The 13,104-nt window shown below is 41.6% G+C and overlaps 1 protein-coding gene across 1 annotated transcript; it reads right to left on the reverse strand.

The window, feature by feature from the left end:
• Window positions 1-11,923: 11,923 nt before the first annotated feature.
• Window positions 11,924-12,611, reverse strand: LOC149981649 (uncharacterized). Its single transcript, XM_090183028.1, has one exon. It carries the CDS (start codon window positions 12,581-12,583, stop codon window positions 11,924-11,926), a length of 660 nt encoding a protein of 219 aa, XP_090039154.1. The 5' UTR covers window positions 12,584-12,611.
• Window positions 12,612-13,104: the final 493 nt, after the last annotated feature.

The following is a 13,104-nucleotide window of genomic DNA, read 5'->3' on the forward strand; positions in this document are numbered from 1 at the left end:
GAACAGAATCTATTGATTTATGTTACAAAAGCAAGATTGCTGTAAAAAAAAAGATGATTTGATTGATGCATTGTTGATGTTACAAACAGAAAGTATCATTGTCACAATGACATCGCTGATGGAATATTGCGTAGTGTAACTTGATTGATGTCACAAAGTGTTGAATTGACAATGGTGAAACAGAACATTCACAATATCTCCCCCCCACCCCCATTGGACAAAAAATGCCTGGACCTTACATCCCTGCAGTATTTTCTCCAAAGCTGAATGACTTTTAAGTGCAGCTCAGATCACTCACTTGTTACAAAATGACACAACGGATGGAACTTCTCATGTGGACTTCGAACAGTCCACATTTCAACTCCCTCTCTCCCTACTCACTCCAAAACATAATCTAAAGGTAGTGCAAGAACTTTTTCGAACTAATTGTGTTCCTCTTCAATTGTGATCACTGCAAACAATGTTGCTGTGCACTTAGACCAATACAAAGAGAGTGCCTTTCAACATATCTGGATACTTTTTATGGTCTGGGCAGAAGAGGAGGAGGAGTGTGTTTCATTGCTGTAAGGTTAGGAAGACATGCATCTTCAAAGTGCACACATAGAGAGAAGAATGTATATTTTGGATGGATACGGTCCATTAGGAGATTGCTCACATGCTTTCCAATCAGACTCGGGGCCTGCTAATTCACCAGCAGCCATTTATTGTGTGGTAGGAGAGAGGCACAAAGGCATTATGGTAATCAGGATGCCGCAGAAATGAGTCTCTCACACACTCTGTCTCTTTCTCTCTCTCTGATGCACGCACACATACACATGCTAACGCTCACATGCACACACACATGCTCACACATGTGCATTTACGTTTTAGTCATTTAGAAGAGACTCTTATCCAGAGCAACTTGCAGTTAGTCTTAAGATAGCTCCAGTAGGTGAGACAACCACATGTCACAGTCGTAGGAAGTACACAGAGAAGAGCTTAAACCGAGCTGAGCGGTAGCTAACCTCCCGTAGGGGTGGGACGGCCAAGAGACCAGAGGTGGCAGAGTCACTAGAGAATAAGGGGAAAGATCTATGATCTGTGTGTGTAGACATTTAGAAACATTACATGTTATGCTCTTTTTAGTTTGTTTTCTGGATGCAAATGTGTGTTAAGTTTGACTGAAAGTTCACCTCGACTAACCTTCTCTACACATGCTGCTTGTTAATTTAGACATGGAATGAGTTCATTAGTTGTATTTAATTTCATACTTTGACGTTGCAATTTAACTTCCCGGTAATCATATTAAATTTGATGTCAAATCTAAGCATACACAGTCTGACCTTTTGGTATTGAACAGTAGATTGATTAACCTTTAACCATTTAGTCTTTCCGTTTGCTTTCATTACTCAATGAAATTCACATTAACTGAATCATGTCAGATTATATTTGGTTTCTCAAAAAATCCTGAACTTCAGTGACCAATGGCTAATGTACAAAATATGTAGGACTAGGAGTTTTTTCCTGGCCATGTGATATCACCAGGAAAAACTTTGGGTCCAGGCCCATTCTCTCTCACTATTCCCTGAGCGTGAGTTGCAATTCTCATGAGCAGATGGTGTTTTTAATAGTGAATAGTAAGGTTGGAGTCAGCATATCATGGAGAACGAGGCACACACACAGGCAGGCAGGCATACATACATACACACACCCACAACCAATGCAGCACTCTTGAAGTATCTGTCAGTAAACAGGATATTGTTATATTTAGTTGTCTGCTGCTCCAATTTGGCACCATGATCTGAGTCAGCAGAAACAGAAACAAGAGTGCTCACAGCATATGAGGGGAGAGGAGAGTCGCTCTGGAAGATCCCAACTATTCCCGACACACACTGTGTGAAAAAATAAAATAGTATTGGTCACATACACATATTTAGCAGATGTTATTGCGGGTGTTGAAAAATGCTTGGGTTTAGGAACAGAGAAGTCTCATAACTACCTGGCCTCTTTATGTGTATGGATAACATGCTTTCTAACTGATAACTAAAAGGGCCAACTGGAGCCAGTTGGTACATTCTCATTAAAGCCATTCAGGGGGAATGGGATTACTTAGGAGTTAGTAATAAGGAATGCACAGAGGGCTCAACTGAACGAATTATCAAACTTGATAGGTTTCACTTTCCCTCTAAACAACTAACTAGAGTGGATTGGGGAAGAGTGAAAGTGGGGCAGCAGTTTTCCTGGCAACTGTTGTTACTATGAATAATGGAACAACGGGACACACATAATAAATGTAATAACTAAAACGCTAACCTAGATATTTCCTTTTTATTCTTCAGGTTCCCACCATACCCTCTTCCCCCTCCAGGGCCGGCTCTCATTTAATGTAATTTAAATCATTTTGCCATGATTTATGCCATGTTAATGATATCTGAGTGAGAATGACTAACACAATCAATGGGGGCCCTAGTGGTCAAGGCCCCTGGACAAGTCGGTATTCGGCCATGATTAGTTTAGAGCTTGACTAACTTACCAATCAATAAATGGTTAGCTGCTTGACTAATTGAGTGACTGTCAGTGATTGACTAAACCAGATTAAAACTGCTGATGCACAAACAATATTTGACTTTCGGACCTTGAATATTCCACTATTTTAATTGTCAACAGAAAGTTGAGACACAGACTGAGTTCCGAGAGACAGAAAGAGAGCGAGAGAACAGCAGCAGCACCTCTGTCAAGTGGACGGTTGAATCAATTACTATCTCAAAGTCAGAGCAGGTCATTTCCATGTAGAAGGACCCATGAGCACCAACATTTTTTGGCATATGTATATTTTTCATCCATTTTCCATCTTAAAAATTAGGAACAGGCTTTGATTTATTTTTGAACAGATGCAGAAAGGGCTGTTAGAAAGCATCTAGCAGAAAAAGTCTAATCTTGAAGCAAAGACCCCTGTCAATTAAAGTCCATGGAGAATAAGAGTGCCTCCTCCCAGCTGCCCACTGCACTGAGGCTAGGAAACACTGTCACCACTGATAAATCCACCATAATTGGGAATTTCAATAAGCATTTTTCTACGGCTGGCCATGAATTCCACCTGGCTACCCCTACCCCGGTCAACTGCCCGGCACCCCCCCCCCCCCCCCCACAGTAACTCGTCCAAGCCTTCCCCATTTCTCCTTCACCCAAATCCAGATAGCTGATGTTCTGAAAGAGCTGCAAAATCGTACCTTCTCCGCTATGCAATCTGGTTTCCAAGCTGGTCATGGGTGCACCTCAGCCACGCTCAAAGTCCTAAACGATATCATAACCGCCATCGATAAGGAACATTACTATGCAGCCATATTCATCGACCTGGCCAAGGCTTTCGACTCTGTCAATCACCACATTCTTATCGGCAGACTAAACAGCCTTGGTTTCTCAAATGACTGCCTTGCCTGGTTCACCAACTACTTATATGATAGAGTTCAGTGTGTCAAATCGGAGGGCCTGTTGTCTGGACATCTGGCAGTCTCTATGGCGGTGCCACAGGGTTCAATTCTCGGGCCGACTCTCTTCTCTGTATAGATAAATGATGTCGCTCTTGCGGCTGGTGATTCTCTGTTCCACCTCTAGGCAGACGACACCATTCTGTATACTTCTGGCCCTTCTTTGGACACCATGTTAACTTCTTGAGTGTAGAAGTTTTCATTTTTGGCTAAAAAAACGTACCCATTTGAAACAGCCTATTTCTCAGGCCCAGAAACTAGAATATGCACATAATTGTCAGATTAGGGTAGAAAACACTCTAAAGTTTCCAAAACTGTCAAATTATTGTCTGTGAGTATAACAGAACTGATATTGCAGGCAAAAACCTGAGGAAAATCCAACAAGAAAGTGCTGTTTATCCTGAAAGCTCTCTGTTCCATTGGATGCCTTGCCTCCATTTAAAGGGATATCAGATTCCTTTTCCTATCACTTCCTCAAGGTGTCAACAGTCTTTAGACATAGTTTCAGGCTTTTAATTAGAAAAATGAGCAAGAAACATAACATCTCGTCAGGTGTTCGCCTGAGTTTTGCTTGCGCAACAGAGCTTGGGCAGCCATTGTCTATCCCTCTCCTACTGAAAAAGAGACAGTGCCGGTTGATATATTATCGATTATATATTTTAAAAACAACCTGAGGATTGATTATAAAAAAAGTTTGACATGTTTCTGTGGACATTACGGATACTATTTGGAATTTTCGTCTGCGTTGTCGTGACCGCTCGAGCCTGTGGATTTCTGAACATAACGCGACAAACATACGGAGGTATTCTGGGTATAAAAATAATCTTTATGGAACAAAAGGAACATTTGTTGTGTAACTGGGAGTCTCGTGAGTGAAAACATCTGAAGATCATCAAAGGTAAACGGTTCATTTGATTCCTTTTCTGATTTTCGTGACCAAGCTTCCTGATGCTAAGTGTACATAATGCTATGTTAGGCTATCGATAAACTTACACAAACGCTTGGATTGCTTTCGCTGTAAAGCATCATTTCAAAATCTGAGATGACAGGTGGATTAACAAAAGGCTAAGCTATGTTTTGTAATATTGCACTTGTGATTTCATGAATATGAATATTTTTTTGTAATATTAATTGACTGTGCGCTATGCTATTTCAGCGGTTGCTGATGAAAACGATCCCGCGACAGGGATTGGTAGCGTCAAGAAGTTAAGAACAAATTCTTATTTACAATGACGACCTACACTGGCCAAAACCAGACAACGCTAGGCATTTGTGCGCCGCCCTATGGGACTCCCAATTACAGCCAATTTGTGATACAGCCTGAATTCGAACCAGGGTCTCTGTAGTGACACCACTAGCAGTGAGATGCAGTGCATTAGACAGCTGCGCCACTCAGGAGATTAGCTGTAAACCACATTATCTACCAAAAGAGCTTTAGTCTACATTTTCGTAGCCATCTATTTACCACCACAAACCTAATTCTACCAGCATGTCACATGTGCAACCAGAGGAAAACAAAACTCTAGACCACCTTTACTCCACACACAGAGATGCATACAAAGCTCTCCCTCGCCCTCCATTTGGAAAATCTGACCATAATTCTATCCACATGATTCCTGCTTACAACAAAAACTAAAGAAGTAAGTGCCAGTGACTCGCTTAATACAGAAGTGGTCAGATGATGCGGATGCGACGCTAGAGGACTGTTTTGCTAGCACAGACTGGAATATGTTCCGGGATTCATCCAATGGCATTGAGGAGTATACCACCTCAGTCGTCGGCTTCATTAATAAGTGTGTCGACGACGTCGTCCCCAGAGTGACCGTATGTACATATCCCAAACAGAAGCCATTGATTACACGTAACAACCACACCTAACTAAAAGCTATAGCTGCCGCCTTCACAGAGCAGGACTAATCCTGACGCTGATAAGAAATCCAGCTATGCCCTTAGACAAATCATCAAACAGGCAAAGAGTCAAAACAGGACTAAGATTGAATCTTACTATACTGGCTCTGACGCTCAAAGCGTGTTTTTAGTAAAGATTGAAAAAAGTAAGGGGCCTAGACAGCTGCCCTGGGGAATTCCTGATTCTACCTGGATTATGTTGGAGAGGCTTCCATTAAATAACACCCTCTAAGTTCTATTAGACAGGAAACTCTTTATGCACAATATGTGACCTGTTTCAGGAAACTAGGCGTGTGTCTCGTGTTACTACTTCACAGGAGAGCCGTCTGAGTGTAAACATTTTCTTTAATCAAAACAGTTTTTGGGGGCAGAAATTCCTTCTCGAACGTGAACTTTCATGTGCCTTAATAACAAACTTCTATGCCATCTGTAAATACAAATAAAATGTTAAATCACGAACCTAGTTGATTAAGCCACAGAAAAAGTCAACAACCTTCCCGCTAGCCATGATTGGCGGAGATAATGAGTGGGCTGGACATGCCGAGAGATGAGTTTGGATTGGTCTGCCATATAGCACGCTTCTGTCTATTTGAGCTGGTCAGTATGTGTAGGGTAATCCTGTCTAACGTGGCTTTTAAAAAAACGTAACTAAAAACACCAGTATGCAAGTATTACTTTTAAATAGAACGTCACTGCAACAACTGTTTCAGAGCACTCTCGTCTGAGTGTACCAGAGTTTAGAATAACTGATGAATTTACGAATGCTCAACACCGGTTGAATATGGCCGGTGTCAGTAAACGTCGGCAAAAAAGCGTAACTAAATTGTTGCCAGGAGCACAGTTACAGTCACCAATGCTCTGAAAAACAGGAAAAAAGCCTAACCAGCTCTGCAAGGGTGAGTAAAATGTTTAGAGTTTGGGTGGGTGCTAAAGCTTAACATGATTCTTATGGCATTGCGCACGGCCAATGTGAACCAGATAGACCTGACACAACAACGGGCCAAGAAAGCTGTTAGCTCGCTAGCTAATGTTACGTTTATGATCTGTGTGTAATAATGTTCTCAGAATTCCATTTCGCATTGATAGTTATAGCCCAATGTCAGCTATCTAACTAGCTAACATTGAAACCTATTTGCCTTACTATAGCTAGCTATGACAATTGATTTGTATTGCTAGTACTCTATGGATTGGGATTATGGTTCCTTGTTTAGTCAGCTAGCTCCATGTATTAATAAAAGACTCCTTAAAGCTGTCTGTTAGCTAGCTAGCTGATGTTAGATGGCTGGCTCGCTAGCTAACATTACGTTTATGATCTGTGTGTAGTAATGTTATCTCAGAATGCCATTTCGCATTGCTAGTTCTAGCCTAAAGGTAGCTAGTTAACTAGCTAACATTTAACCTATTTGGTTAACTTTAGCTAGCTATGAAAATGGGTTTGTACTCTATGAATTAGGATTATGGTTCATTGTTTAGCTAGCATGTCTAAACAAAAGACTCGCCAGATGATTATATGACCCATCAAGTTAGCTAGGTGTGTCTGACGGTGATTACGGCTATCTGTGGAATAATAATGCCAAAATATTTGTATCTGGAATCTGTCTTTCAGCATCAGTAGAACACGCCTGGCTCTCCTCCACCAGTCATACAAGTAGAATGGTTTTAATGATTTCTTTCATTGGCAAGATTAGCAAATTTAGGCATGAAATGCCAGCAACAAACGCTGACACTACACATCCATTAATATCGGACCAAAATATGAAAGACAAGAATTGTCATTTTAAATACTAGAAAGTGTGGAGGGAAGCAAAAGTCATTCTGCTATCTCAGAATAATAAAGCCCCTTTTACTGACTCAAATAGCCAACCAATCAGCCTGTTACCAACCTTTAGTAAACTTTTGACCAGATACAATGCTATTTTACAGTAAACAAATTGACAGCAAACTTTTAGCATCCTTATAGGGAACGACATTCAACAAATACATCACCTACACAAATGACTGATGATTGGCTGAGAGAAATTGATACAAATATTGTGGGGGCTGTGATGTTAGACTTCAGTGTGGCTTTTGACATTATCAATCATAGTCTGCTGCTAGAAAAACGTATGTGTTATGGTTTTACACCCCATGCTATATGCGACCGACCGGCTCAAATCAGACTCTTGTTTTTTACATTGGATAAAATTAGAGACTCAGAGCTACAAAATTGTATTTCATACAGTGGCTTTGCGAAAGTATTCACCCCCTTGGCATTTTTTCTATTTTGATGACTTACAACCTGGAATTAAAATAGATTTTGGGGGGGGGTTGTATCATTTGATTTATACAACATGCCTACCACTGTGAAGATGCAAAATATTTTTGGGGTGAAACAAACAACAAACAAGACAAAAAACTGAAAACTTGAGTGGGTATAACTATTAACACCCAAAAGGCAATACTTTGTAGAGCCACATTTTGCAGCAATTACAGCTGCAAATCTCTTGGGGTATGTCTCTATAAGCTTGGCACATCTAGCACAGGGATTTTTGCCCATTCCTCAAGGCAAAACTGCTCCAGCTCCTTCATGTTGGAAGGCTTCTGCTGGTGTACAGCAATTTTTAAGTCATACCACAGATCCTCAATAGGTTTGAGTTCTGGGCTTTGACTAAGCCATTCTGAGCTTTGACTAAGCCAGACATTTAAATATTCCCCTTAAACCACTTGAGTGTTGCGTTAGCAGTATGCTTAGGATCATTGTCCTGCTGGAAGTTGAACCTCTGTCCCAGTCTCAAATCTCTAGAAGACTGAAACAGGTTTCCCTCAAGAATTCCCTATTTTTAGCGCCATCCATCATTCCTTCAATTCTGACCAGTTTCCCAGTCCCTGCTTATTCACTGTGGGGATGGTGTTCTCGGGGTGATGAGAGGTGTTGGGTTTGCACCAGATATTGGGTTTTCCTTGATGGTCAAAAAGCAAAATCTTTGTCTCATCTGACCATAGTACTTTATTCCATATGTTTGGGGAGTCTCCCACATGCTTTTTGGTGAACACCAAACATGTTTGCTTATTATTTTCTTTAAGCAATGGCTTTTTTTGGCCACTCTTCTGTAAAGCCCAGCTCTGTGGAGTGTACGGCTTAAAGTCGTCCTATGGACAGATACTCCAATCTTTGCTATGGAGCTTTGCACCTCCTTTAGGGTTATCTTTGGTCTCTTTGTTACCTCTCCTAGCCTGTTCCGTGAGTTTTGGTGGGAGGCCCTCTCTTGGCAGGTTTGTTGTGGTGCATATTCTTTCCAGTTTATAATAATGGATTTAATGGTGCTCCGTGGGATGTTCAAAGTTTCTGATATTTTTTTATAACCCAACCCTGATCTGTACTTCTCCACAACTTTGTCCCTGACCTGTTTGGAGAGATCCTTGGTCTTCGTGGTGAAGCTTGCTTGGTGGTTTCCCTTGCTTAGTGCTGTTGCAGTGTCACGACTTCTGCCGAAGTCGTTGCCTCTCCTTGTTCGGGCGGTGCTCGGTGGTCGACGTCACCAGTCTTCTAGCCGTAATTGATCCATTTTTCATTTTCCATTGGTTTTGTCTTGTCTTCCTAAACACCTGGTTTCAATCCCAATCATTACCTGTCATGTATTTAACCCTCTGTTTCCCCTCATGTCTTTATCAGAGATTGTTTAATGTCAGTGTTGTTTATGTATGTATAGGTGTGTGACGGGTCCTCGTACCCTTGTTTATTACGTATGTACATTTAGTGTTTGGAGCATGTTTCGTGGACATAGGTAATTACCCTCTTACAGCTACCCCCCTACTTTTTTCAATTTCCGCCTGAAGACATACCCAAATCTATCTGCCTGTAGCTCAGGCTCAGAACCAAGGATGTGCATATTCTTGATTTCATTTGAAAGAAAACACTCTGGAGTTGTGTAAATGTGAATTGAATGTAGAAGAATATAACACAATATATCTGATTTAGATAATACAATGAAAAAAATATGTTTTTTCATTTTTATTGTTGTATCATCATCTTTCAAATGAACAAGGCAAAACAAACATTCAGATAGGATGATGGGGACAATTTCAGCGAAAAACATAAGAGGGCAACAGTACTTGTGCAAAGTTTCAGAATGATAACTTCCAAAATGAGTGTGCTACATGACATTTATCATGAAGTCACCCAGGTGTCCCACACAACTAGCCCAAATGTATCCAAGTGGCCAAATTGGTGAAGTTAATTGTTTTGAATGGAATAACTATATACAAAATACCAAAATGGTATTCTAACAAACCCCTCCCAAAAAATGGAGAAAAAACATGAAAAAAATATATATAATAACACTTTCAATATTTGGAAGACCCTCAGTCCTTTACACAAAATTGTGCTGCTGATGCCAGGTGCCATAGCAGTCTCTTTCTGCTGTAAAGCAGAGGGTCAGCAAGCATGTGGTGCAGGTGATGGGGGACTTCATTTTGCAAAGAACACAGCAACGCCTCCATGCTGTGCCCTTTTGGCCCTGAGGCACATCCATGCCTGCAGAAATAAATTCGGGCAGATGAACACCACTTGTGGCATGAGTTGGATGAACCAGCTTCAGTGGGGGATGGACACCTTGGCACTGGGGGCTCCCATTCAAAGAAAATGTTCAGTTAGAATAGTTTCAAATATGAGCCCTGTATCAACAGGTATAATAAACAGATATATATAGAGTACCGTGGACATAAGGTTGAATATATTATTATAGACCTGCTAGATCTACTGTCTCATTTATATTATGACAGACCAGCTAGATCTACTGTCTCTATTATATTATGACAGACCAGCTAGATCTACTGTCTTTATTATATTACAACAGACCAGCTGTATCGACTGTCTCCATTTCACTTTGGCCATTGTTGTGGGCCTGCCTTCCCCTCAACAGCCTCAAATAGGCTATTTCATTTCACAAATAATATTTTATATTATTAATTTCAAACAACGGCATTGGCATGAGAAAAACTTACCAGTCCAAAACGATGTCCTCTCCGTTCAAAATATATTCCTCCATTTGGGAATTGCTAAATTAATCGTCCTCCAACAATCTCTGTCTCATTTTCTCGATCAATTTCTTCTAAAATTGTGTGTACATCTGTATGTCTAGACTTAGATTTAGCTTTCCCTGACCTAGTCGCCATACTGATAGATATATAAACAGCTGAAGATGCGCTTTACCAAAACAACGCTGTGCGTAACATGCATTGCTCCTTCCGGTATGAAACATTAATGGCGAATGACCATCTTTACGCCAGAGTTTACTACATGGCTTGGTCTTCCAACACATAAACATTACATATTGCCGTTTACCTCAGCTCATTGGCTATCTACCCAGCTAGATTTCAAGACGGTCAGTCGTTATTGGGTTAAAAAACAGTCAATCAACGAAACAGCAGTCATATCATTGGTGCACAATGATGTCATTACTTGTTGCCTTCAAATCGGTTTCTTTCAGTCAATACGTCTCGCGAAATGACCCATCACGTTTGGTTGTGTTACAAACAAACCAGTTGATTGCAATGATACCAAAACATGACTGGAAAAGTCACGTTTCGTGTGTGTATTTACATCGAATGTGTTGTCGAAAATGGAATGAGACGGAATTCACGACACAAGCGGTTCACAAAATTTTTCGTTAGGCTATAAAAACGGATTTTATCAAACAAAAGACCATTCATTGGGTAACAATGAGCATTGGATTGCAAACAGAGGAAGATCGTCACAAACTCCCTGATCTTCTCTAGCTGTGTCAAGTCCAGATGGTGCTTGTACAAGCAGACCATCTATAGGAGGAAGGAAGTCAGCATTGCGCAGCAGCTCAAACCTGATCCAGACTGAGTCTGAACGCTCCTTGGCGACAACAACACCAGGCTCCAGAGCATCGAACCTGTAAAACAGGAAATAATACAAAAAATGAACACATTGCACAACACCAATTCACCTTCCAATTTTAGATAAGAACAATAACCTCATACTGTGCTATGAAAATGTTATTCACCTGAAGTGATGGTACCGCTTGAACTGTGGCAGCGGCCTGAAGAACTGAGTCAGGTGTTGTTGCCAGCCATAGCTTTCCACCAGCACCGTACAATCCTCTAGTCCAACCAGCGGTGGGATGTTAACCCGTCACAGTGCTGTCCTTCACAACACCAGCAATCTCAGACAAAGTGTTCTGGTCTTTCTGAAGCGCTGCTTAATTGATGAGGCTGAAGCAGAAGTCAGTATCTGGTGTGGCCACCAGCTGCATTAAGTACTGCAGTGCATCTCCTCCTCATGGACTGCATCAGATGTGCCAGTTGTTGCTGTGAGATGTTACCCCACTCTTCCACCAAGGCATCTGCAAGTTCCCAGACATTTCTGGTTGGAATTACCCTAGCCCTAGCCCTCACCCTCCGATTCAAAAGGTCCCAGACGTGCTCAAAGGGATTGAGATCCGGGCTCTTCGCTGGCCATGGCAGAACACTGGCATTCCTGTGTTGCAGGTAATCACGCACAGAACGAGCAGTATGGCTGGTGGCATTGTAATGCTGGAGGGTCATGTCAGGATGATCTTGCAGGAAGGGTACCACATGAGGGAGTAGGATGTCTTACCTGTAATGCACAGCAATGAGATCGCCTGCGATGACAAACAGCTCAGTCCGATGATGCTGTGACACACCGCCCCAGGCCATGACGGACCCTTTACCTCCAAATCGATCCCGCTCCAGAGTACAGGCCTCGAACCATCACCCCTGGTGAAACAAAACTGCGACTCGTCAGTGAAGAGCACTTTTTGCCATAGGAAACATTGTTGCCGGTGATGTCTGGTGAGGAACTGCCTTACAACAGGCTTACAAGCCCTCAGTTCAGCCTCTCTCAGCCTATTGCGGACAGTCTGAGCACTGATGGAGGGATTGTGCATTTCTGGTGTAACTCGGGCAGTTGTTGTTGCCCTCCTGTACCTGTCCCACAGGTGTGATGTTCGGATGTACCGATCCTGTACAGGTTTTGTTACATGTGGTCTGCCACTGCGAGGACGATCAGCTGTCCGTCCTGTCTCCCTGTAGCGATGTCTTAGGCGTCTCACAGTACAGACATTGCAATTTATTGCCCTGGCCACATCTGCAGTCCTCATGCCTCCTTGCAGCATGCCTAAGGCATGTTCACGCAGATGAGCAGGGACACTAGGCATCTTTCTTTTGGGTTTTTTCAGCATCAGTAGAAAGGCCTCTTCAGTGTCCTTAGTTTTCATAACTGTGACCTTAATTGCCTACCGTCTGTAACTGTTAGTGTCTTAACGACCTGTTCCCCTGCATGTTCATTAATTGTTTATGGTTCATTGAACAAGCATGGGAAACAGTGTTTAAACCTTTTACAATGAAGATCTGTGAAGTTATTGGGATTTTTACGAATTGTCTTTGAAAGACAGGGTCCTGAAAAAGGGACGTTTCTTTTTTTGCTGAGTTTAGTTTGCAAGCCATGCATCATCCATATTCCCAGTCATGTGAAATCCATAGATTAGGGCCTAATGAATTTATTTCAATTGACTGATTTCCTTATATGAACTGTAACTCAGTAAAATCTTTGAAATTGTTGCATTCAAATTTTTGTTCAGTGTACTTAGGACTTCAAGTCACACATAATATCATCAAAGAGGATCATTTCAAATACCTTGCATATTTATGATTGCCTGAGTAGAGCAAGCTAATCTCTGGGAATATATTATTGGTTGTCTGA

Source organism: Oncorhynchus mykiss, chromosome 8 (assembly GCF_057628025.1).
Source record: "Oncorhynchus mykiss isolate SJ-2025 chromosome 8, ASM5762802v1, whole genome shotgun sequence".
Lineage (NCBI taxonomy): Eukaryota > Metazoa > Chordata > Actinopteri > Salmoniformes > Salmonidae > Oncorhynchus > Oncorhynchus mykiss.

Excerpts from the sequence above, each read along its gene's own strand:
- LOC149981649 (XM_090183028.1), bottom strand. The coding sequence starts at position 12,583 with ATGCTGAAAAAACCCAAAAGAAAGATGCCTAGTGTCCCTGCTCATCTG.